Source organism: Oreochromis niloticus, unplaced genomic scaffold (genome assembly GCF_001858045.2).
Source record: "Oreochromis niloticus isolate F11D_XX unplaced genomic scaffold, O_niloticus_UMD_NMBU tig00002599_pilon, whole genome shotgun sequence".
NCBI lineage: Eukaryota > Metazoa > Chordata > Actinopteri > Cichliformes > Cichlidae > Oreochromis > Oreochromis niloticus.
Window position 1 is genome coordinate 12940 of NW_020327670.1, and position 27058 is coordinate 39997.

Consider the following 27058-nt stretch of genomic DNA (forward strand, 5'->3'; position numbering starts at 1 on the left):
CTGAGAGCTGGTTTTACTACAGGCACAGATAGTGCAGTCTGAAATATATTCTCAGGTTTCTTTTTCTAAAGATGTCAAATAAAAACAAAGCTCTAGGTTAGTTATTGCTCACCTTGGGGTGGGCCTATTGAATTAGGGCTGGGTTTTAATAATCGATTCATCGATTAAAATCGATTCTGGCTTGGATAACGTGATATCGATTCATTAAAATCCTGAATCGATTTTTTTTTATATAAATGTATTTTACCCAAAATTCCAAAATCTCAGGTGAAACGTCACGAAAGTTTGACAACCACCAAACATTTAAAACAGTAAATGAGAGCAGGTACACGGCTTCTGCACAAAGACGTAAACACGATGCGCGGACCTGCCGATCAGAATCAGTGAAATGTCGCCTTTCTTACCCGACGGCACGGACACGGTCGGGGCTGAAAGCCGACAGCTCGCTGATTCTGATGTTTCGGCGGGTCCGTGCTTTGTGTTTACGCCCTTTTTGCGCTGATTCTAAAGCTGTTAGTTTGATCTCTCTCCAAACAATATTGACTGAACCAGCAGCAAAAGAAGATCCAAACTAAGCTTCACATAAACATCGTCATGAATTCACTCTGACTTTTGCTTGTAGGATAGTGTTTTATCTCCCAGGAGAGGGCGCCAAAGGTACTGTGGATGGGGAGGATGTTTTCAGGATCAATTGCCGCATCTTCGGGGGCAACCTGGCAGGACAGAGAATCTGACTGATCCTACTTTTTACAAACAAAATACAATACTTACTACAGTATTTTACAATTACTGATATAATATTGATAGAGTGATCAGAAGAAAAGTGTTTATAAGTTGTTTTTTTTTGTACGTGTCTTTGTTTGTTTGTGTTTATGTTTGTGTGTGTGTGACAACTAGAACAGTCCAAAAAGGGGATCTAGTGGATTACTTGCGAGTAGAGCTGGCAAATGAGCAGCATAAAGACCTAAACTGATGAGGAATGTAGGACATTTGAAAAGAGTTGTGTCGTAACAGACCACAAGATAAACTGTCAAGAGAATGGAGCAGGCTGCATGTGCAGAATGACCTTCACCACAGAACGACTCCAGGTGGAAAGCAAGTTTTTCTCCCTGCCATTTGTAGTACAAACAAACTGTCCTCTCACACCTGCACAAGTATATGGGACATGTTGGGTGGAGAGAGTTCTTAGCCTAGTTAGAGAACATTTATACAGACCTTTTATGAAGAGAGAGGTTGAGGAGTAAATCAGCAGATGTTGGCTATTTCTACTGCATAAAGAAGAAAAAAAGTCAGCATCACATGACAGAGAACCTATAGAAAGTATTATATTGAGCTGACAAACTGTATCTGATAACAATGCTGATACACCAGAAAGCTTTTTAAGATGTATAACAAATCAGCCAGATATCAGAATTCAATCAGCCCGTTTTACAATAAATCTTTCAGTCAGACAGACATAAAAACAGACATAAGAGTGCTGGTAAGTCAAGAATATTTATCAGAAGAAAAATTAGAATAATTAAAAGTCATTCTGAATTTTATGAGAACCTCACTGCATTTTTTCCAGTAATGTCAGCTTGTTTTTATTTTGATGTTTTCCTTTAAAGAAAGAAATTTCCAACTACAAATCAGTCTTTTAAACAATGTAGGAAATAAAATGTTTGATGGTCAGGATTTATTGGGGAAGGATACACAGGAAACTGCCAATGTCCAAGAGCTAATCCAATATTTACCTCATGAGAGTCATACCTGGTGCAAACGTCGCTGATCAGGCATGTTTGTGACAAACAGTAAACAGTAAAGGAGATTTTTGTGAGTTTAAAGAATGATGATTGGACTAAAAACTAGACTAATAAATTCACTAAATTAGTGAAATCCAGTGATGGCAAACAAAAAGCGAAGCAGTTTGTGACTCTGAGGCTGTAACTGTTGTTGGTATTACTGCTTATTAAAGAGCTGAGACCTGAACTTGGGCTTGGATTTTCCTCATAATGCCCCATTCGCCTCTTTACACTTCTTCTCTTTGTGGAGGAGCTGAAGCCTGACGTTGATGGAGAATCTTATTCTAACCTCTGAGACAGTAAAGATGGACGTTTATTGGACAGAGGTTTCACGCCAACCTCATGAACATTTCTGCTAAACTCTTCCATGCATAATAATGGCCTAGTCATCCTCATCAACGGAATCCATTGAGGGGGTAGGAACAAATAAGTGAATACTTCTGCCCACTCCTTTTCAAACAAATAATGGAATGATATTTTGTAATGATTGTGAAGGCACACGTTTGAAATGTTTGAAATAAAAATGAACTGAACTGAATCCAGTTAACCCAGTCATTTTCTTCATCACTCTCTGCAATGACGTGCAAATGTCATAAACCCACATTTTCTTCACAATAGAACATAGAAATAAATGAGATGTTAAAATGAGAAAATGGACCGTTTAAGAAAAAAATAATTTATTTAATTAATAACAAGTATGTTTGAATGCAGAGAGGTCTGTTAACACATAGTGAGTGAGAAAGGTGACTGAAGAAGAAATTCTAAATACATCATGGGAATCCCCCCCCGCAGCCTACATGTACTGCAGCATAACTAAGGGAGGATTCAAGGTCACCTGATCCAGCCCTAACTATATGCTTTAGCAAAAAGGAAAGTTCTAAGCCTAAAAACTGTACAAAGGAAGCAAGGAAGAGACAAGGAGAGAGTTTAACGTGACACATTATTGATTCAGAGCTGGTATAAAGCCATGTCAATATCAGACATGACACAGCTCCATCATGATCACAGTTATTTGGTAAATGGTAAATGGTAAATGGCCTGTATTTACCATTTACTTTTACTAGCCCCGCCTAAGGACCCCAAAGCGCTTTACATACCCAGTCATCCACCCATTCACACACACACACACACATTCACACACTGGTGGAGGCAAGCTACAGTTGTAGCCACAGCACAGTTGTAGCCAACCACAGTATGACACAATATGAACATATAACATTAAAGATGAGAACGTTTTGAAAAAAAAAAAAAATACACAATATAACAAACAAACAAAAGACAAAACTGATAGTAGAGAGCTGTATATTAATATGGATACAGCGCTGTTGTGCAGTGATTTTGAAAGGTTCTCCAACTAAACACTAAAGACTTCTGGTACTGAGCTGCTCTAAAGGACACAGAGCTCACACAGGGCAGCAGAACCGACCAGCAAACAGGATGTTCATAGTGGGGTTATGTCTGATGAAGAAGAGGAAGGGGTGGTCTGCGATGAAGGATTTTAAATCAAAATTGCTCCAGCTTTTCTTGCCCGAATGGAACTCACCCCAACACATATCCACAAAAGTAGCCTCAGTTGCCTTCTCGTGGACCTTCACAAAAGCCTTGTGGATGACTTTTGAAAGTACCAGATCTTTGTGCCCAGACATGCCTGTGACAGAGAAGTGAAAGGAGAACATTTTAAATGAACATAATGCTGCATTTTCATTTGTTATCTGAGAGGATTTTTTTTCAAATTAAAATCTGATAAGGCTAGGTGATGATAAAGATCACCTGGCTGAGCTGACAACCAAAATACCAAAGGTGCTGCAGGAGCCGGGGTTTGAGTGTTTCCAGATAATTTCCTGCATGCCATTCAACTCATCCTCTGCCTTTCTTCCTATCTTGACTATTCTGTCAAAGTGTAATATCTCCAAAATAACCATGAAAAAAAAAAAACCTTCATAATGTCACTTTAACAGCCTGTCATTAGTGATTAGTATCAGAGAGTACAGCTGGTTTAGGCAGGATGAACCAGAACACCTCCCTGACTGTCTGTCAGTATTACAGTATTATGGTATAGTGTAGTATAGTGTCAGAACTAAAAGTCCACCAGTCCATTCAAAACCAGCATCAAAGCTTAGATCCTGCTTTTAAAGTCTCACAGTAGTATGATCATCAAACAAGACAAACAATCTCCTGAAATAAGCAGCTCCATGGTCTTTTGGAGAACTCTGTCACTGCTGGAGCATTGTTGCTCTACACTCTGTTCATAAATACCAATAAACTGCAAACGTATGTCTCACCAGAGAAGTCACACTTTGTGTGATCAAAGGCGTCCACCATGCTCATGCTGCTCAGGACTGTGTTCAGGTCATACGTCTCCTCCAGTGTAAACTGAGGCAGCCTCACATCAAGACAACATGTACTCATCTGGCCTGGATGAGTCCAAGCTACAAATTTCTCATAGGTCAGCTCCTTCTCCAGCTGGGATGGAAACAATATCACTTATTAGAGATTGTGTGCGTGTGTGTTGGGGATGTACACAACTAGTCAACTAGTGCTATTGTCACTAGTTAGTATCAGATGTATAAAGAAGTAAATTTACCAATAAATTGTACATTTTTGTGTCCTAAATGTTATGCAGCCATCTGCCACCAAATAGAGCACTGTTGGTGAGAAACGCCTTAAATCCATTAATCTAGGCCCGATCTTTTTGTTAAAATTGTTTAATTAACTATTATTGCTACTTAAAGATTAAAAAAATAGGATTGAGGATGCAACCGGTAGAAAATAGCTTTCTGCAAAAGGTGAATGGGCTTCTCCTTAGGGATAGGGTGAGTTCAGTTTTTGGAAAAGGGCTCAGAGTAAAGCTGCTGCTACTCCACATCGAAAGGAGACAGCTGAGGGGGCACCTCCAGGGTAAGGTGTTCTCACCAGGCATACACTGTGACCTGCTGGAGAGAATAAATCTATCGGCCAGACTGGAAACATCTTAACATTTCCCTAGATAAGCTGGAGGAAAGAGGGAGGTTTGGGCTTCTCTGCTTCAACTGCTGCCCCTGCTAGCCAACTTCAGATAGAAAAGAAAGTGGATGGATGATTTATTGCTTTCCATCCATCCATCCACTTACACTTATCCTTTTTAACTAAACAGAAGAAAGAATAAGAGAAATAACAATTTAACATAAACCAGTGACACACTCCAGCGATGTGTCCCAAATCTTAATATGATAATCTAGATTAGATCTCTAATCCCCCCCCCCAAATGGCAGATTAGCTTGGGTAAAAGACCGAAAGTTGAGGATAACAACGATGTGTGGGCGATGGGCTGCCTTTCCTCATAATAGCCATCCCTCAAGATTCTCGCCATTTAAAGCAATGCAATATCAGGGACTAAAACATCTAGTCCTTTTACTGAATTTCAGGGTCGCGGGGGGCTGGAGCCTATCCCAGCTGTCTTAGGGCAAGAGGCAGGGTACACCCTGGACAGGTCACCAGCCTGTCACAGGGCTAACAAATAGACAGACAGACAACCATATGGGCACTTTAGAGTTTTCAGTTAACCTAACCCCACTAATTGCATGTCTTTGGACTGGAGGAAGCTGGAGTACCCGGAGAGAACCCACGCAAACACGGGGAGAACATGCAAACTCCACACAGAAAGACCCCGGCCTGATGGTGGAATTAAACTCAAGACCTTCTTGCTGTGAGGCAACAGTGGTTTATTGTTTTGTTATTTTAAATGTAAACTTTTATTGAAGTGATTGTGATGAATTCTCGAACAACATCTGTCTTTCATTAAGCACGGCACAATATGCCACACTTTTAGGCTGCAGTTAATTGGTTTTATGGTTGTTACTTTTTCATATTTCAATTCAATTTTATTTATACAACGCCAAATCACAACACTGTTGCCTCAAGGCACTTTATATTGTAAGCTAGACCCTACAATAATACATACAGAGAAAAACCAACAATCATATGACCCCCTATGAGCAAGCAATTTGGCAACAGTGGAAAGGAAAAACTCCCTTTTAACAGGAAGAAACCTCCGGCAGAACCAGGCTCAGGGAGGGGCGGCCATCTGCTGCGACTGGGTGGGGTGAGAGAAGAAAGACAGAATAAAAGACATGCTGTGGAAGAGAGCCAGACATTAATAACGGGTATGATTCAATGCAGAGAGGTCTGTTAACACATAGTGAGTGAGAAAGGTGACTGAAAAGCAAAAACTCAATGCATCATGGGAATCCCCCGGCAGCCTATGTCTATTGCAGCACAACTAAGGGAGGATTCAGGGTCACCTGGTCCAGCCCTAACTATATGCTTTAGCAAATAGGAAAGTTTTAAGCCTAATCTTGAAAGTAGAGATAGTGTCTGTCTCCCAAATCCAAGCTGGAAGCTGGTTCCACAGAAGAGGGGCCTGAAAACTGAAGGCTCTGCCTCCCATTCTACTTTTAAATACTCTAGAAACAACAAGTAGGCCTGCAGTGTGAGAGCGAAGTGCTCTAATAGGGTGATATGGTTCTACAAGGTCATTAAGATAAGATGGGGCCTGATTATTCAAGACCTTGTATGTGAGGAGCAGGATTTTGAATTCAATTCTGGATTTAACAGGAAGCCAATGAACTGAAGCCAGTACAGGAGAAATATGCTGTCTCTTTCTAGTCCCTGTCAGTAAATGTGAAATGTGGATTATTAAACATTAGGTCTCCCTCTTCCAAGTCTCTGTTAATATATGAGTTAATAATTGATCAACAAATCGATTTACTCTGCCTTACAGAAACCTGGTTGCAGCAGGATGATTATGTTAGTTTAAATAACTCAACACCCCCAAGTCATTCTAACTATCAGAAACCTCGAAGCACAGGCCGAGGGGGCGGTGTGGCAGCAATTTTTCACACCAGCCTATTAATCAATCAAAGACCAAGACAGACTTTTAATTCATTTGAAAGCCTGATGCTTAGCCTCGTCCACCCCAGCTGTAAAACTCAGAAACCAGTCTTACTTCTTATCATCTATCGTCCACCTGGGCCTTACACAGAGTTTCTGTCTGATTTCTCAGACTTTTTATCTGATTTAGTGCTCAGCTCAGATAAAATAATTATTGTGGGTGATTTTAACATTCATGTAGATGCTAAAAATGACAGCCTCAACATGGCATTTAATCTGTTATTAGACTCAATTGGCTTCTCTCAAAATGTAAAAGAACCCACCCACCACTTTAATCACACCCTAGATCTTGTTTTAACATATGGCATAGAAACTGAAGATTTAACAGTGTTTCCCAAAAACCCTCTCCTGTCTGATAACATTTAAATTTACAATAATTGATTACACAGCAGTGGGGAGTAGACTTCATCAGATTAGATGTCTCTCTGAAAGTGCTGGAACTAAGTTTAAGAATATATTTCAATGTGTTAACACCTTTTGTAGAAACATGATTTCATATCATGTATAACATCAATCATTTGAAGTGTTTGTTTTCTTTATTGTCTGTTTGGAGTATAACATGCAGTGTTAATGCACGATGTGAGGTGCTGCACAGTTAAGCAGCATGATTCATTTAAGATGTCATCATGTCATTAAAAGTTTCAAATGACTTTGTTTAAACACTTTGATATTGAGCAGCTTTTAGATTTAACTTAATATCTGTAATAATTCGGTCAGTTTGATTTGTTTTCTTTGTTTAGTTGACTAAGAAATGAGTCACCAGGAACATCCCGAGTGTGTAAGTGTTCTACCTTCTCCAGTCCTGTTGTATCATCCTCGATCTCTGCAGGTAAAAAGATGAGCATGCTAACTGTCTCCCCACTGTAAGGCATCTCTAGAATCTGTCCAGCAGAGGGTTTGAAACATTACTGCACATAAATCTACTGATACACATACATTACAATCACTCAGTCTTGCAATTAAATCTGATTATTCCAGTGATTTATATAAATATAATAAATATGATGGTTACCTTGCAGTTTGCTTCTTCGATGAAGGTACACACAAAGTTTTCTTCCTGTTTCATCATCTTCACAGCCTTTGAGTCATTCTGAAGACAAACAAGACATTACATTTGACCTAAAATAACATTTTTTATTCACTGAAATATGTTTTGTGGATTAAAGAGAATTAAATGACTCTCGAAACGAAAGGGATAATTTGCCTTTGAAGCTGTTTGTCATGAATAATCATTCCCAGTCACAGATGTATTCTCATGACTTTTATTAAAGTAGTTTGTAAAGAAGCTTTGCACGTCGTACACTCCCAAATAAATCTTATCTATCTCACACTGGGCCTTAATGCCGTCTCACATTAATCATTTTAACTCCTCACCTTTAAAGCTCCCTCCTCTTGAGGCCATTTTGATTGGCTGTCCCTGTTTAACAAAAGAGGAGGGGCCAATTTCTGACATATCACGCAGAGGTAAGAGCAGAAAAACCGAAACGGATCCTTTAGAGCAGTCTGAAAACTGAGCTTTGGCTCACAGAATTTACTTGTACATTTGCTCACCTCATGATTTGAAACTGTCCATGTTTCATATGACTAACCACAACTGCAACACTCTATACACTTTATAATGTTATAGTTTCAGAAACTCACATTTCATAGTCAGTGTTCTGTTTTTATGAGCACTTTTACCTTGTTGAGCCAAAATTGAGCATCATAAGTTTTAGAGTACAAGAAATCTTTCTTCCAGCTGCCTCTGAAGTGGGTGGCAGTGAACAACACCAGCCTGGTCAGTTCATTCAAATCATCTTCATCCACCACCTCTGTGATGTTACCTGCTGACCAAAGTAAAACCAAATGTAAACATTAAGAAGTAAAGCCTCAAAGACTGCAGCAAAGTTTTCATCCACAAATCTATGAAAACATGATGGACCCCACACTCTTTCAGCCTTTGTAGGCCAGAGAAACATGATGAGTTTTACAAATGCTGTTTAATCGAAGTATATTCTCTGACTATTGGTGAAACCTGAAGATATTATTCATCAGCACAACATGTGAATATTTAGAACAAGTAAGTATGCAGAGCAATTCTGGCTAATCACTACAGGACACATGTAACAACTCATTATTGAGGTACTTAAGTTTTCTACCTGAGATAAGATGAATGAGGTAAGCAGGTAAAGTTACATTCATGTGCTGTTCCACAAGATGGCGATCCTCTCTATAAATTCCTTCATGCATACCCTCAATGCTCTGCATATACTTGAGTTGAGTTTTCAGTCAAGGTCAACACATCTGGATGTAAACAAAGTATTCTGGTGCCTGGCAGCCACTTTGGAAGTGAAAGCTATGCCAGCCCAAACAGGCAGGGAAACAGTGGCTGAAAAGAAAAAAGTGAACAGAGGACTGTGCAGACACTGAGGAAGGTGGTTCTGGGATCCAGAGATTGAAGCACTGTGGGTTAAATCAGGATTAACGGTGGAAGGAGCCCTTTGACAAACCCTGGTCATAGGTCTGTAAAGCTTCTTCACTCTTTAAAACTATCTTAAGTACATCTACCATCACTTCTGAGCAGCAGAAGGGAAAAAAAACAAAAAAACATGTATTCAGTATTTTCATGGTATCCTTACAGGTGCACACTCCTCACCTTAGAGGGACTTAGCAGGAGCAGTGAGTCCTGCTTATGAAAAACATGTGAACTTGAACTGGACATTAGATGAAGTGATTGTGTGTACATGTGTAAATGTGATCCACCTGGTGTGTGTTGCTGCACCCAGTTGTTGATATCAATCCTGACCTCTTCAGACCTGGTCTTGAAGTCCACAGACTCCAGCTCTGTGCTGTAATGTTTCTTGCTTTGTATTAAGAATTCCTGAAACCACAGACGACACATTTATAAATTCACTCCAGCAAAGTCTCTGACATCACTGATTCTGATTTACTTCAGGCTGACATATTAAGAAAACAGTTACATCCACATGAACACACATGCCTCATATGACTAACAGACTTACAGATTCTGGTCAGTCAGAACCATCTGAGCAGCCAGAGGAGCACATCGAGAGTTTCTACTTTACTTGCTTATATGTTGACCTGCTGCTCTCATCATCCTTCTCTACAGAACTCACAGCATTTCTCTCCCTGCCTCTCATTGACTCCAAAACACATGAGCTCATGAAGAATCACACTCTACATAAGAAGAAGAAACAGACCTGAGTAAAGGGGCAGGACTTCTCTCTGTACAGTCTGTTAGCAACACTGAAGGTAAATGGAGCATCTGTCCTGTTGAGTTCAGTGACAAGTTTGGCAAAGCTGCTGTGAACATCACCCCAACAATCCTCGGTTTGCAAGCACTGTGGACAAAACACATAAGTGGATTCAAAGAAGAACACAGAAGGAAAATACTGAACTGGATCTAACAAGAAAGAAACTAACTTTTGATTTTCTTTCTTATTAGATCATTTATTAGCGTTTGTTTCCACTGGATGCCCAGCTTAACACTTGAATGTTGAACTGGACCCTACATTATGGAGCTTCTTCAACATACCCAGGGAAACTTTCTGTAATCTGGATTCCCTTAGCCTAACATTGGCAATCTGGATAAGTTGTAACCAAAAGATGATTTTACTTCCACAAAAAAAATGAAAATGGTCCTTGTGAGTGCCAGCTATTCCAGAGACATTATCTAATAGTAATTAAAAAAAAATCTATAGAGAACATAAAAAACTAGAGTAAAACACTTTTGTATAAAGGACACATGATTAATGCTGCAGAAAATCATTAATCTTGTGATTAAGAGCACAGTGCAGTAAAATGAACACTTGATATCCAGCTGATTATTTTATTATCTTATTATTTTATCACTGAATGCGCTCTAAGTGCTGCTGTTTATTTCTAAGGTGGAGTCAGCAACTTTAAACTGGCTGCATTTAAACACTGAAGGTTACTGTCCCATGGGGTGCAACTTTAATTCAGTAGGTCAGCACATGGTTGGAGAAGAGCGGCCAGGTTCGAGTCTGACCGGTGGCCGTTTGCTGCATGTCTTCCACCTTGGTATGTAACTCTAACTTTCTTTTAAAACTTTCTGAGTGTGTGAAAATAAAAAACAACTAACTGTAAGCTGCATTCAAGCTCAGTTTGTGTCTTCATTATCAGGCTGGTCCCTACATGACTGTGGTAACTGAGCTTCCTACAGATGAACAGACAAAGACTGTATCCACACAATGGAGCTGTTATTATTTTGTGTATTTCTCAAAGTTAGTAGGAAGACTGTTTGTGCAGCATTGATCCCGTTGGAAAGATTTTTACTTTCGTTCAATAAATCTCAGAAAACTGGTTTAGTTTCAGTCTCAGTTTATTTTTTCACATTACTCTGGAGTTACTTTGCTCATTTATGTTGTCATGTTGACTTGAGTTTAGTTTATTTCACCTCTTTTTTTAGGGTCCAATATCATCACTTTTGTATGACTTACTGTGCCCTCATGTCTAACCAGCTCAGTCGCTCACATTAGGTTTCAGACTATAATAATATCACACTAATACAGTGGAGACATGTCAGGGTCATTTATACAGTTATAATGGTCACAGTGGTTTCCAGCAGCTGCTCAGATTAACACCAGAGCATCCTGCAAAGTTTTAAATGAGTACCACTACAATAACTATTCTGCACTATAATTTTAGTGTTTGTGTGTGAGCGTGTGTACTTTACCTCTGACATCTGTGTGGCTGTGTTGCCTCTGGCCCCCAGCATCACCATAGCCAGGGCTGAAGAGATGCTGAACGGGGAGAAAAAGATGTTTCCCGTCTTGTTGTTGTTGCTCAGCTGTTTGAGCAAACCCAGAGAGAAAGCACTGTTGTCCTTGGGCAGAGATGTTGCTGATCCCATTGTTTCTGGTACAAAGAAGGGGGGCAGAGAGTTCTTCAATGCACCAAGCAAGATTAATTAAATATAACTGCGGTTCACTTTACCTAAAAACTACAAAACATGTGCTGTATTCAGGTTTGTTTAAACGATATCCTTCATGGTGTGTATGCAGATTTAGTCACAAAGCTCCCAGATAAGTCAGTGAGTTATAAACAGCTGAAAGGGTTAGCATTACTCTTTGAGTGCACATGAAAAAAACAACAATATGATTACAGTTATACACACAAGATATAAACACTGTATAGGGGTAATTTATGAGTAGTAACCACCGAGACTGGAGTTGTAAAAACTGAATAAAGTTACATGACTTACTGACACGTACTTTTCTTTCGTCTTCAGACGGTCAGGAGTCTTTCTGGCTTCTGCGTAAAGAGATTTTTGTTTGTTTGAGTTTCGCGTTGACCATAACCTGCCCCGGAGCTGATAATGTTCTAGATTAGAGAAGTAACAGGTGTCAAATCAGCACCTACTGACCAATCAGTTAACTGAAAACTGCAACCCCATGCCCTCGGATCTCTCTGTGTAAGGAGTAGGCGGGTCTAAAGTTTTCCGGGAACGTACAAAGTGCTCACGTTTCCGTATGATCAGTAGGAAATATAAGTGCTTAATAGCAGCTTTCTTTTTCCCCGCATTCTGTAAATCTTTAATTTTTTTCATAATTATTTGCACAATTACGCACGGCATAATTTCTTAAGCTTGATAACTGAACATTTTTGCACAGGTCTTTTTATCAATGGGAATAAGCACGAAGATAATGCATTTTTAAAAGTTGTTTTTACTGTGCTCATGTGGCGGTGTGAAGGAGGAAAACCGGTAAAGGTAACTAAATGGTAACATGACCTGGGGAGAGAGTTACACCCCAGGAGAGATTACATTAGCCAGTGCAAATGTTTAAACAGTTACTTAAGGCACACAGGCTCGTTATTAACAAGGCGGAGCCGTGGCAAATCAATTTCATAAAAAGTTTAAACAATAACTGCAAATATTGGGCTGCAGAAAAGAAAACGTGTTAAGTGGCAGGACTTGCAATACCAAACCTTTTAATTAAAACACTTTATTAATGAGCATTACTTAAAAGAACAAGGTTCGCTGCCACCATGTTGCCCTAGTTAAAAATAGCAGCTCAATAAAATTGTTAATCAATATGGTGGAGACAGGCTGTAGAATGATCAAGCGGTGGTTTTCATTTTAACATTGCTTTATTGAGCGTGCATTCATCGGTCAAAGCAGAGAACAGGTAAAGTACAACAGCTAGATATTCCTACCATTAAGCTGCCCACTGCCGCAAAAGTATTGTAGATGACGTAAAGCTGCACTTGGCTTGGCTTATCGTCTTTTTTTCTCTTCTTCCATCTTTAACAAGCATAATTGATGGAGAAGAGATTGTACAATTGTAGTGTAAAATTATAGTACAGTGGAGGAGTATGTACAATTAAACAAATAAGAGAGATAAAGACTAAAGGGGGGGGAGGGAGAGATTAAAAATATCACACATATTAATGGTTTTTAAAGCTCTTTTGTTGTGAGAGGGAAAAAATGGTCAACACAGAGTTCTATTTCTTTCCTGAAACTGGAGAAGTGTGGTTTCCTGAAAGAGAACTTACATTTATGGATGTGATATTTGGGCTTGGCTTATTGTACACACTAACATAAACCCGTATATGACACAGGCTACTTGGAGAGGCAACCCTCAGGGAGGAGTGCCAAAGGGGTGCCACCAATTACTCACCCGTGACGTCTCACTGCAATCCTCACTGACTCTTAAATGGTGGGTCATACTTCTTTTCCAGTGTGTACACTCATATGCACACAGCACAATTAAAAAATGAAAAAGTGAACAATAAAACAACAAGAATAACCAGTCAACACGTGAGCAACAACATGAGTACAGCAGGACAGCAGCAGATTGTAGGCCTGTAATGTAGGCCTGAATGCCAAATGCCAGGAGTCAGGAGTAGGCCACAGCTGCTCCTTATAACCAGCCTCTGATTAAAGAGCTAAGAAAGGGGTGAATGTTCTACTGTGTTCACAGACACCATGCATGAACAGAACATCTCCTACAAAATCTAACCCATTACACTAAGATCAGAGAGAACTGCTTTTTACTACAGGCACAGAAAGTGCAGGCTGAAATATTCTCAGGCTTCTTTTTCTAAACACGTCCAATAAAAGTAAAGCTCTAGGTTAGTTATTGTCCTGCTCACCCCAGGGTGCGCCTATTGAATGACTGACAGGTGAGGAGGGGACATATATGCCGTTTGGGGGGCTGTTTCCAGTGTCTGGTTCTGTCTGCGGGACTTGTTGGATGGCGTTTTTTCTCCCAGGAGATGGCGCCAGTGGTACTGTGGGATGGGAGGATATTTTCAGGATCAATCCGCATCTTCAGGTGCAAACAGGCAGGAGAGAGCATCTGAGCTTGGAAACTAAAATCTCTCAATGCAAATCCTCCTTTTTACAAACAAAATAAAATACTTGCTACATCAACAATGTGTATAAATTATTTGTTTGCATGTGTGTGTTTGTTTATGTTTGTGTGTGTGTTTGAGAACGAACTAGAACAGCCCCAAAAGGGGATTTTGGGCATTACTTGTGAGAAGAGCTTGGAAATGAGCAGCATAAAGACGGAAACTGATGAGCTATGTTGAACATTTGAAAAGAGTTGGGTCGTGAAATGCCACAAGAAAACCATCATGAGAATGGAGCAGGCTGCATGTGCAGAATGACCTTTACCATAGAAAGACTCCAGGTGGAAAGCAACTTGTTCTGCCTGCCATTTGTAGAACAAACAAACTGTCCTCTCACACCTGCACGATGATATTGGACATGTTGGGGTGGAGAGAGTTCTTAGGCTAGTTAGAGAACATTTATACAGACCTTTTATGAAGAGAAAGGTTGAGGAATAAATCAGCAGATGCTGGCTATTTCTACTGCATAAAAAAGCCAGCATCATATGACAGAGAACCTATAGGAAGTATTACATCAAGCTGACACCTAGAGCTCATATGTATTGACTCGTTCTACCGTGAGGCCAGCCAGGGTGGGTATGAATACATATGTCTACAGATATATCTATCTACATATACATTTCTCATCATATTTACTTCACCTTGAGTTTCTCCATGATCCAGCTGCTGAATGTGGACTGTACACTGTAATTTTCATGTGTTAACAAACAGCTGAATAATCTGAATGGGCCCTAGGACATATAAATGTTGCTAGTATCTTTCAGATAAGTCATCTTCACCTTATCTTTAGTAATAATGCTATACCTGAACCGGTGTTGATCTTATTCAGGGCCTGTCTCGTCATCACTCGCTGTCTAACTAAGGTCAGTACAGTTTCTACTTTGTTTTAGCCAGTCTTGAGTCTTCTTTGTGGTATTTTCCATTTCAGATGTTTTCAGTTGGTGAAAGATCTGGACTGCAGGCAGGGCAGTTCAGCATCATTCTATGATGAAGCCATGCTCTTATAATATCTTCAGTTCAATGAAGACTTCCTGAAATATGCAGAGCTTTCCCTGAAAAAGACATAATCTGAATGGAAACATACATTGATCTAAAACCTGTGTGCAACTTTCAGGGCTGATGTGCCTTTCCAGATGTGCAAGCTGCCATTTCCAGAGGCACAAATTTTAGTGGTTGGCTCCTGAGCATATGTAGTGTCACGACAGATTCTCAGAATAGTTTGAGGTTGTATACTGTAGATGGTGATACATTTTAAAGTCCTCACCATTTTACACTGACAACATTGTTCTGAATGTTTTCCACAATTTGTAGAGTTTTTTTGCAGAATGGCGAACCGTTATCCATCTTTACTCCTGGGAAACTCTGCCCCTCTCATCTGGTATGTTTGGCACTAATTTGTTTTAGGCATGCTCTCTACTGCAAAAATTGGGAAATATTTATTAATATATCATATTTATTTAATTTCATGATTTTTATACAACTAGTGTCAATTTCTCTCATTTTATTCATGTTGTATTTGTCCAACAATTCCTCAGAGTGGCACATTTAGGGCCCAAAGCCAAAAAACTGACACATAGTGGTAAAAAACAAAAAACAAACTTCTGATAAAAAAAAGAAAAAAAGAAACTGGTTTCTGGAGGAGTGCACCACAGCTCAGCACAGAACAGTCTGGGTCTTGTTCTGATGCAGCTTTTCTCTTTTTTAGCTTAAAATATTTTTTCTGCACTGTTTCGAAACATCAAAACAATTATCATTACTATCATTATCACCTAGCACATTATGTGTACAAAGGGGAAAAGTATAAGAAGACGAAAGAAGACGAATAAGAAGAAAAATAGATATCTGTACAGATGGTTTGAATGGATGTTCTTTTATTTAGTTTTATTTGCATTACCATAATATCTTGTAGGTGTTTGTATTTATCATATGATTCAAGCACTCAGATCAGAGCGGGGATACTTCCAAAAATAATGTCATGAAGAGTTTATACTTATTATAAACTTTATATAAAATGCAGGAAACAAAAACATTCCCTTTCTTTTAATTTCTCAGATTGTACATCCTGCATTCCTTTCCTTGCCTCCTCTCCTTGACGTTAGTCCCTTCCACCAGTGATGTGTACGAAGGAGGCAAGGAAGAGACAAGGAGAGAGGAATCAAAGCAACAAGGATATAACATGACACATTATTGATTCAGAGCTGGTATTCTAAAGCCATGTCAATATCAGACATGACACAGCTCCATCATGATCTCAGATATTTGTGTTCATGACTTCTATATACTGAGGCCTAATTACTGTATACTGAAATTCACAACCTGCCACAATGAGACAAGAATATACAGATACCATCTCCTGGTCACCATCAAGTGCAGAACTGAGCATTGTATGTGCTAATTGTCCTGAACCGGCCAGTGTGAGGTGAATGAAAAATTAAGATCAAATGTAAATTATACATCATGCAGCAGTTTGTCTCATTTCAGCCACTAAACACTGTTTGATAAATTTCTGATCAGAAGATGGGACATTAGAAGAGTATGGTATAAACATCTGAACAGATAACATTAAAGATAAGAAAGTTTTGAAAATAGAAAAATACAAAATATGAGATACAAAACATAGAAAAAAACTGATAGTAGAGAGCTGTATATTAATATGGATACAGCGCTGTTGTGCAGTGATTTTGAAAGGTTCTCCAACTAAACACTAAAGACTTCTGGTACTGAGCTGCTCTAAAGGACACAGAGCTCACACAGGGCAGCAGAACCGACCAGCAAACAGGATGTTCATGGTGGGGTTATGTCTGATGAAGAAGAGGAAGAGGTGGTCTGCGATGAAGGATTTTAAATTGCCCCGCATTATCTTGCCCGACTGAAGCTCAAACGAACACATAGCTTCACCCCAACACATATCCACAAAAGTAGCCTCAGTTGCCTTCTCGTGGACCTTCACAAAAGCCTTGTGGATGACTTTTGAAAGTACCAGATCTTTGTGCCCAGACATGCCTGTGACAGAGAAGTGAAAGGAGAACATTTTAAATGAATACAATGCTGCGTTTTCTTTATCTGAGAGGATTTTTTTCAAATTAAAATCTGATAAGGCTAGGTGGTGATATAGATCACCTGGTTGAGGTGACAACCAAAATACCAAAGGTGCTGCAGGAGCCGGGGTTTGACTGTTTCAAGACCATTTCCTGCATGCCATTCAACTCATCCTCTGCCTTTCTTCCTCTCAACTATTTTGTCAAAGTGTACTATCTCCAAAATAACCATGAAAAAAAAACCCTTCATAATGTCACTTTAACAGCCTGTCATTAGTGATTAGTGTCAATGAGTACAGCTGGTTTAGGCAGGATGAACCAGAATTCCTCCCTGACTGTCTGTCAGTATTATGGTATAGTGTAGTATAGTGTCAGAACTATCATGTAAAAGTCCACCAGTCCATTCAAAACCCAGCATCAAAGCTTAGATCCTGCTTTTAAAATCTCACAGTAGTATGATCATCAAACAAGACAAACAATCTGCTGAAATAAGCAGCTCCATGGTCTTTTGGAGAACTCTGTCACTGCTGGAGCATCTTTGCTCTACACTCTGTTCATAAACACCAATAAGCTACAAACGTATGTCTCACCAGAGAAGTCACACTTTGTGTGATCAAAGACGTCCACCATGCTCATGCTGCTCAGGACTGTGTTCAGGTCATACGTCTCCTCCAGTGTAAACTGAGGCAGCCTCACATCAATGTAACATGTTTGCATCTTGCCTGGATGAGTCCAAGCCACAAACTTTTTATAGGTCAGCTCCTTCTTCAGCTGGGATGGAAACAATATCACTTATTAGAGATTGTGTGTGTGTGTGTGTGTGTGTGTGTGTGTGTGTGTGTGTGTAAAATTAGTGAACTAGTCAAATAATCATTGCTATTGTTGGTTTCAGATCTACTAGTAACCATTTTATTTATAAAATGATTTTTATCATTTTATTGATAAAGTGAATTTACCAATAAATTGTAAATTGTTCTGTCCTAAATGTTATGCAGCCATCTGCCACCAAACAGAGCACTGTTGTTGAGAAATGCCATGAATCCATTAATATCGGCCTGATCTTTTTGTTAACATTATTATTGTTGTTTAATTAACTATTATTGCTACTTAAAGATTAAAAAATAGGATCGCAGCCAGGGCTCTAGACTAACTTTTAGCCAAATTTTTCAATCACATCGCTAAACACCGCAGCTTTACATGTTCACTTTTTTTCTTTTTTTTTTCTTTTAAAATTGTTGTCCATACAGACAATATTGATTTGTAAATGATTAACTGACAATCTTGTCAACACAAAGTTCTTTATTTGGAGCACATTTCTACAAGAAAGATAAGTTACCAGATTTTTTGGACCATAAGGTGCGCCAGATTATAAGGTGCATTAAGCAAAGTCAAACAGTCAGATAAGTCAAACTTTACTCAACTCATTCTTCTTGCTTCCTCCACTTCCATACCATTGATTCACTAATGTTGAATTCTCTAGCAACTGCTCTACTGCATGACTGATACAAGTTTGAAATCTGCTTCGTAAGCATGTCTCTTAACAGTTGCCATTTTGTGGTCCTTATACGCACACAATAAAGTCGTACTAAAACATTTTGACAGATTTTGAGCGCTGTGTACCACATAAAATCTTTTCCCGGTCAGTCAGCACAAGCAGAATTCATACATAAGGTGCACTTTTCAGGAAATGAAAGGATTTTAAGTGTGCTTTATAGTCCAAAAAAATAAGGTACTGAAAAAGTTCTTGTGATTAAAGTGCTTCACTGAGCTGAAATTTAAACTTAAAATATCTCAAGATATATAAAATAAAAAGAAAGTCAAAATGAAAAATGCCTCAAAGGCTTCGAACTGAACATCTCAATATCTGAACATCTAACCTGTTGTTGACCACACAGAGACTTTCAGAGTTGCTGAGACTTTTTTTTTTTTTTTTTAACTTCAACAGCTGGTCGCACTGGTGCGACCTAGGATCTTTTTGAGTTGCACCATTATGAAATTAGGTCGCATTTGCAACCAAATTGGTCGCACTCTAGGGCCCTGGCAGCTGCAACCGACAGAAAATAGCTTTCTCCCAATGGTGGATGGGCTTCCCCTTAGGGATAGGGTGAGTTCAGTTATTCAAAAAAGGGCTCAGAGTAGAGCTGCTGCTACTCCACATCAAAAGGTGGAAGCTGAGGGGGCACCTGCAGGTTAAGATGTTCCCACCAGGCATACACTGTCAAAAAGGCATACTTTATCAAAACGGAAAATTTTAAGCGCAACTAAAAAGTAGAAATAGTGTCTGAGGAGTGGCTGCTATTTCTGACATATCACACAGAAGTAAGAGCAGAAAAACTGAAACCGATCCTTTACAGAAGTCTGAAATCTGAGCTTTGGCTCACAGGCATTACTTGTACATTTGCTCACCTCATGATTTGAAACTCTCCATGTTTAATATGACTAACCACAGCAGAAACAGTATATACACTTTATAATGTTATAGTTTCAGACACTCATATTTCATAGTCAGTGTTCTCTGTTTTACCTTATTAAGCCAAAATTGAGCATCATAAGTTTCAAACCACGAGAAATCTTTAATCCAGCTGCCTCTGAAGTGGGTGGCAGTGAACAACACCAGCCTGGTCAGTTCACTCAAATCATCTTCATCCACCACCTCTGTGATGTTACCTGGTGAACAAAGTAAAACCAAATGTAAACATTAAGAAGTAAAGCCTCAAAGACTGCAGCAAAGTTTTCATCCACAAATCTATGAAAACATGATGGACCCCACACTCTTTCAGCCTTTGTAGGCTAGAGAAACATGATGAGTTTACAAATGCTGTTTAATCAGAGTATATTCTCTGACTGTTAGTGAAACCTGAAGATATTATTCATCAGCACAACATGTGAATATTTAGAAAAAGTAAGTGTGCACAGCCATTCTGGCTAAACAAGGGACATCAGGTAAGCAGGTAAAGTTACATTAATGTACTGTTCCACAAGATGGCGCTCCTCCCTATATTTCTTCATGCACATCCTCAATGCTCTGCATATACTTGAGCTGAGCCTTCAGTCAAGGTCAACACATCTAGATGTAAACAAAGTATTCTGGTGCCTGGCAGCCACTTTGGAAGTGAAAGCTATGCCAGCCCAAACAGGCAGGGAAACAGTGGCTGAAAAGAAAAAAGTGAACAGAGGACTGTGCAGACACTGAGGAAGGTGGTTCTGGGATCCAGAGATTGAAGCACTGTGGGTTAAATCAGGATTAACGGTGGAAGGAGCCCTTTGACAAACCCTGGTCATAGGTCTGTAAAGCTTCTTCACTCTTTAAAACTATCTTAAGTACATCTACCATCACTTCTGAGCAGCAGAAGGGAAAAAAAACAAAAAAACATGTATTCAGTATTTTCATGGTATCCTTACAGGTGCACACTCCTCACCTTAGAGGGACTTAGCAGGAGCAGTGAGTCCTGCTTATGAAAAACATGTGAACTTGAACTGGACATTAGATGAAGATATTGTGTGTACATGTGTAAATGTGATCCACCTGGTGTTTGTTGCTGCATCCAGTTGTTGACATTAATCCTAACTTCTTCAGACCTGGTCTTGAAGTCCACAGACTCCAGCTCTGTGCTGTAATGTTTCTTGCTTTGTATTAAGAATTTCTGAAACCACAGACGACACATTTATAAATTGACTCCAGCAAAGTCTCTGACATCACTGATTCTGATTTACTTCAGGCTGACATGATAAGAAAACACAGTTATATCCACATGATCACACATGCCTCATATCACTAACACACAGATTCTGGTCAGTGAGAATCATCTGAGAAGCCAGACGAGTACAATGAGAGTTTCTACTTTACTTGCTTATATGTTGACCTGCTGCTCCCTTCTCCCTTCACCAAACTCACAGCATTTCTCTCCCTGCTTCTCATTGACTCCAAAACACACAAGCGTATGAAGAATCACACTCTACATAAGAAGAAGAAACAGACCTGAGTAAAGGGGCAGGACTTCTCTCTGTACAGTCTGTTAGCAACAGTGAAGGTAAATAGAGCCTCTGGCCTGTTGAGTTCAGTGAGAAGTTTGGCAAAGCTGCTGTGAACATCACCCCAACAATCCTTGGCTTGCAAGCACTGTGGACAAAACACATTAGTGGATTCAAAGAAGAACACAGAGAAGAAAAAAAAATACTGGAACGTCATGTGTGACGATGTTAATGCTTCAAAAACAACTGACTGAGAGACTGAATTTTATTTGGTTTAAACTTTGTGTTTAATTGCCTTTCATTTGAGGTAAGTGTTAAACTAACTTTTGATTTTCTTTCTTTGTTGTTAGATCATTTGTTAGCATTTGTTTCCCCTGAGTGCCCAACTTCTTCAACATACCTGTCAGGAGATTTATTCTAAAACACTTCTTCAGTTGAAAATCAGAGAGGAGAAACACAGTTTTACTTGTATACAAGGGCAGCACAGAGGAGGGGCCTGTTCTTCGTACCTCGCTTACTACATCCAAGATCAAATGACACATCCAAGATCAAATCATCGCGCTAACTTTGAGCTCGCTAATCCGGTTCTCCGAACACACCTGTTGTTGACGATTAGTATAGCTGGATGAAGTAATCTGAGATCACTGGGTGGCTTAAAAGGGGCTACGCATCGATAGTAGAAACATTGATCGGCAACCCTGCGATTGGTCGGCGAAGATGTCGAAGGAGCGCGCTCAGTATTTCACGGCAGCAGACCAAGAACTCTTGATTGAGGGATATCAGGAGTTTCAGAGTTTAATTAAAACGCAGGGGAACACTGCAAAGGCTGCAGAAGCAAGGAGAGAGGGCTGGCAGAAAGTTGCTGACAAATTAAACTCGTAAGTGATCCATGATATTACATTATATCATGTGATATTATATTATACCACATTATATTATATTATATCTATATATATATATATCATATCCTCTTTCACATTAGAGCCACAACAGGACCCACTAGAACATGGGAACAAGTAAAAGTGAAATATGAAAATATTCCACAGAATGGTAATATTTATCACTTATATTGCTTTTAGTCTATGACAAGAGACCCTGGAATAATCTGTTTGTTTGTTTATAACAGCAACCAAGAAAAGGGCAGAGCAAATAAAGACAGGTGGTGGTCCTGCACCCCCTCGTCACACCCCTTTTGTACTGTGACATTTATTGACATTGTGGGGTTTTTTGTGTGTAGTTTGACATAACACTCCATCACTTTTACCTGTTCCCATGCAAGGGGTGACTGAAGCATGCACAGTAAGTCGGGAGTAAGTATATACAGTACAGTAAGTAATATATATATATATATATATATATATATATATATATATATATATATATATATATATATATATATATATAGAGAGAGAGAGAGAGAGAGAGAGGAAGAAAGTAAATAATACCCTCATGGGAGAATCGATATCTCTCTATGAGCACACCGTCGCGCTGAGCTAAAGGATCCTGTCTATCCCGCAATATACGCTAAATTCTGTAAACTCTCCTTATCAGTCTTGCACCTTCCTTGCTCGCGTACAAACGGACAGGACATGGCTGCGACAGACTTCCCAAATCCACCTTCGCTTTTATAGCCGTGGTCTCTCATCTTGATTGCACGTAGTAATTTACTATTACTACTCTAAAATATGAATTACATCTGACATGATCTACTACATGTAATAGAATGATTAATAGTACATTTCCCTTTTTTTCGGAAATGACCTGTATGTATCTGTATGAAATCAATAAAAGAATCAAATGCTGCATTATCTTTAGTTACATTGATAATATTTATTTATGGTAAAACAGTGGCGAAATATCGCTCTTGCTTTCATATAACTGCAGCGGACATACCTGAGTGGCCGCGATCTAATCCTGTTTACATAAAGTAAACCTGCTCCCGAGCAGGTTTACGCTTACGGATCTGTTGCTATGACAGCAAGTCCCAGATGAGCTTCGGAGAACCGAACGATCCAAGATCACGCGAAATCGTCAACATTCAAATCCGGCTAACTTACTTAGCGAAGTACGAAGAACGGGCCTCAGGGCTCTGTGACACGCGCTCTGGTCTTTCTTTTATACATCAGTGGGTGTTTGTTCCTTACATTAGAATGTGGATGTTTAGGGGTGTGTGTGTGTGTGTGTGTGTGTGTGTGTCCATAAACGACTTCCCTAAACCTGCTGGTCTGGAAAATCCAACAGTTCATCTATATGTAAAAAAAGGCACTTAGACTAAAACTGACATAGCTACGTTTATCCTACCGTTAGAGCTGGGCGATAAAACGATAACGATATGTATTGTGAAATAACTTTTTCTCGATAGAAAAATTAAACTATTGCGATAGACCTCATCTCTCTTGTCCTCTTAAAAAAAAAAAAGAACAGCCAATCCAAATTAAGTAGCGCAGAGCCGAACCAATCACAGCCGCAGCGTCACGTCACATGACTTGTTACGTACAGCACAAGCGCCAAGGCGCACATGTGTATTTGTTTTTGCAGCCGGGCCGCCCAGGTAATGAAGGAAATGAGTTTGCTAGAGAAAAATCAACCGAGAGCGTGAGCGAAGGTTACCGAAGAAAAAACAGATGATGGTTCCAATGCCGGAGAGATTGTCAAACGGAAGGGCCACAGAAGTTCCGTAGTGTGAAGGTATTTCGGCTATTTCAAGTCTGACAAAAAACAGAGTAGCGCGCACTGTCAATTGTGCCGAAAGCAAGTCTGGATATACAATAAAGCGGTGCATGCTCAATCTCTGACTGAAAGCGCTAATTCGTCATTCGGCTTTTGTCAGACTAAAGTAACTGTTAAAACTGTTTGAAAAGCTAAGCTATACAACAAGGAGAGATTGATGCTACGTCCACACGTACCCGGGTATTTTTGAAAACGCAGATTTTTCTATGCGTTTGCACCTTTCGTCCACACGTAAACGGCGTTTTCAGTCACTGAAAACGGAGATTTCTAAAAACGCCTGCCAGGGTGGATATTTTCGAAAACTCCGTTTTTGCATTTACGTGTGGACAAGAAAAACTGAGAAAACGCAGCGTCAAAGGTGTGCGCCTTTTTTGACGTCACACTGTGCGCCACGTTATTGTTTCAGTGAAATGAATTTCTACAATACTGTTACTGTTAATTGTACTCTCTGCAGTGTTTAAATGCTTACATATACACACATAGTTACTGTCCCTCCACACATACGACTCGGTTCTGTTTCTATGCCCCATCTTTCTTTACTATTTCCTACCGAGGCTTCTAGACTTCTGATTGGCCAACATTTCTACACGGTTAGGAATATATGGCCACCTGTTGCTTTGGCATGTTCCTAGCAGCGTTTTCCTTCATTTCTGCGTTTACGTGTGGACGGGATTATTTTTTAAAACGAAAACGGAAAATCTCCGTTTTCAAAAATACCCGTGTACGTGTGGACGTAGCCTGAGAATTTCCTTTTAGTTCTCAGTTTATTTGATATTGACAAAAGTTAGTCAATTTTGTCAGTTCTTCCGTAAAACGACCTAAGATTTATTTTTAGAATTAATATTTTGTTTCTAAGTGAAATTGACAATTTAGTAGTCTGTTTTGTTTGTTCTATTTTGAAACGTAAACGCTTTAGCGGCTGCCTTTTGTGTAGTTTACAATATTTGCCTTTATCTGAAACTGAAGTCTCATGTTCCTTAAGTACATCTACCCTGTTGAACTTATTATGGGAAATAAATATTTTAATTAAAACAAGCTGCTAATTATTTCACATTTTACTTGTGAGCAACGGCACATTTAAATCTTACAAATATAGTTATTTGGGTTATATCGTGATATATATCGTTATCGCCTGAAATGAAAAAAACATATCGTGATATGAAAAAATCTTATATCGCCCAGCTCTACCTACCGTAAAACAATAAAACAAGGTACGACCTCTCCCATGGTCCCAGGATGTGGGTTTGAATACCAGAACACCCTGGAATGCACACAAAGCCTACTAAAGATCACACATCCTATCACTACACAATCGATTATACACCTCTAAGCATATATGGAAACTTATATCATTAAAAGATTATACTGACTACTAAGTACAATTTTCCATTGACAATACCCAAGGAACCTTTCTGTTATCTGGATTCACTTAGCCTAACATTAGCAATAAGTGGTCACATGAACCCTGCACATCCCAAGAAAAGGGTGTGTTGGCATCATCTAACCTAAAAGCGGTGTTTCATAGATCATATTCACAGGTCATCCACAAAAAAATAGTCCCTGTGAGTGCCAACTATTCCAGAAACGTTTTTAAATAGTGGTTAAAAAAAATCTATACAGAACATGAAAAACAGAGTAAAACACTTTCTTAAAAGACACACGATTAATGCTGCAGAAAATCATTAATCTTGTGATTAATCACACAGAGCAATAAAATAAACACTTGAAATCCAGCTGATTATTTTATTATCTTATCACTGAATGTTCTCTCAGTGCTGCTGTATTTCTAAGGTGATGGCAGCAACTTTCAACTGGCTCAATTTAAACATTGAAGGTTACTGTCCCATGGGTTGCAACTTTAAATAAGTAGGTTAGCACATGGTTGGAGAAAAGCAGCCAGGTTTGAGTCTGACCTGTGCCCATTTGCTGCATAACCCCCCTGCCCAGATTAACACCAGAGCATCCTGCAATGTGTTAAATGAGTACCACTACAATAACTATTCTACACTATAATTTTAATGTTTGTGTGTGAGCATGTGTACTTTACCTCTGACATCTGTGTGGCTGTGTTGCCTCTGGCCCCCAGCATCACCATAGCCAGGGCTGAAGAGATGCTGAACAGGGTGAGAAAGATGTTTCCCGTCTTGTTGTTGCTCAGCTGTTTGAGCAAAGCCAGAGAGAAAGCACTGTTGGCCTTGGGCAAAGATGTTGCTGATGCCATTGTTTCTGGTACAAAGAAGGGGTGCAGAGAGTTCTTCAATGCACCAAGCAAGATTAATTGAATCTAACTGAGGTTCACTTTACCTAAAAACTACAAAACAACAAAAACCACGGCAGCTGTTATTCAGGGTTTTGTTTAAAATGATATCCTTCATGGTGTGTATGCAGATTTAGTCACAAAGCTCCCAGAGAAGTCAGTGAGTTATAAACAGCTGAAAGGGTTAGCATTACTCTTTGAGTGCACATGGAAAGAATCTGCAACAGGATTACAGTTATACACACAAATGTAAATATAGTATCTAGTACATTTGGAAAAACTGAATAAAGTTACATGACTTACTGACATCCACTTTTCTTTCGTCGTCAGACGGTCAGGATTCTTTCTGGCTTCCGCTTGAAGCGTTTTTTGTTTGGGTTTCGCGTTGACCATAACCTCCCCGGCACTGATTACGTTCTGGATAAGAGAAGTAACGGGAATGAACTCGTCAGCTACTGACCAATCAGGTTAACAGCGTCACCATGCCCTCGGATCTCTCTGCCTGAGGAGTAGGTAGGAGGATCTAAAGTTTTCCAATAGCCTCTAAAGTCTTCACGTTTCCGTAATGATCAGAAAATAAAATAAATGCTTATTGCTTTCTTTTTCCCACATTGTGTGAATTTTCAAGGTTTTATATTTTTTGTAATAATTTCTTAAACCTGATAACTGAATATATTTGCACGGGTCTTTTTGTCCCTCTGAATAAGCACGAGGATAATTTGAAAAAAATCAAAAAGCCATTTTTACTGTGCTCAAAATGCTGTTTTCATAAGCTAAGCAGGTTTTTAGCAGTAACTAATTTCATTCGTGTACCTCAGTTCTTCATTATCTATTTACAGGGTGAATTAAAAATGTCCTAAATATCTTTGGGAAGCATTATTTTATTGTTAATTATTTACACAGGTGTACAGTAGCGGTTTTTGATACGGGCGACATCGTGGTGGGGGGCGGCATGACGGGCATCGGCAAAAAAA

At 39.3% G+C, this 27058-nt stretch overlaps 2 protein-coding genes across 12 annotated transcripts; both read right to left on the minus strand.

The window, feature by feature from the left end:
• Positions 1-612: 612 nt before the first annotated feature.
• Positions 613-26458, minus strand: LOC100701523 (leukocyte elastase inhibitor). 10 transcript variants are annotated; one of them, XM_025904581.1, is made up of 11 exons: positions 11945-12151; positions 11407-11588; positions 9911-10051; positions 9453-9570; positions 8391-8536; positions 7723-7800; positions 7502-7591; positions 4064-4244; positions 3325-3429; positions 1216-1265; positions 613-713 (listed from the first exon to the last, which is right to left on the minus strand). In XM_025904581.1, exons 2-10 carry the CDS (start codon positions 11581-11583, stop codon positions 1246-1248), a joined length of 1056 nt encoding a protein of 351 aa, XP_025760366.1. In that variant the 5' UTR covers positions 11584-11588; positions 11945-12151; the 3' UTR covers positions 613-713; positions 1216-1245. The 10 variants fall into 10 exon arrangements, 9 of the variants coding, with proteins under 9 accessions (XP_025760366.1, XP_025760364.1, XP_025760365.1 ...); XM_025904579.1 differs by lacking the exon at positions 1216-1265; XM_025904580.1 differs by lacking the exon at positions 613-713 and having other exon boundaries at positions 1217-1268.
• LOC109200772 (serpin B6) lies at positions 15939-26504 on the minus strand. Of its 2 annotated transcripts, none has more exons than XM_019356393.2 (7): positions 26392-26504; positions 25875-25985; positions 21105-21245; positions 20652-20769; positions 19650-19792; positions 17716-17896; positions 15939-17090 (listed from the first exon to the last, which is right to left on the minus strand). In XM_019356393.2, exons 2-7 carry the CDS (start codon positions 25920-25922, stop codon positions 16834-16836), a joined length of 888 nt encoding a protein of 295 aa, XP_019211938.1. In that variant the 5' UTR covers positions 25923-25985; positions 26392-26504; the 3' UTR covers positions 15939-16833. The 2 variants fall into 2 exon arrangements, with proteins under 2 accessions (XP_019211938.1, XP_019211937.1); XM_019356392.2 differs by having other exon boundaries at positions 25875-26053; positions 26392-26501.
• Between the last annotated feature and the right edge of the window lie 554 nt (positions 26505-27058).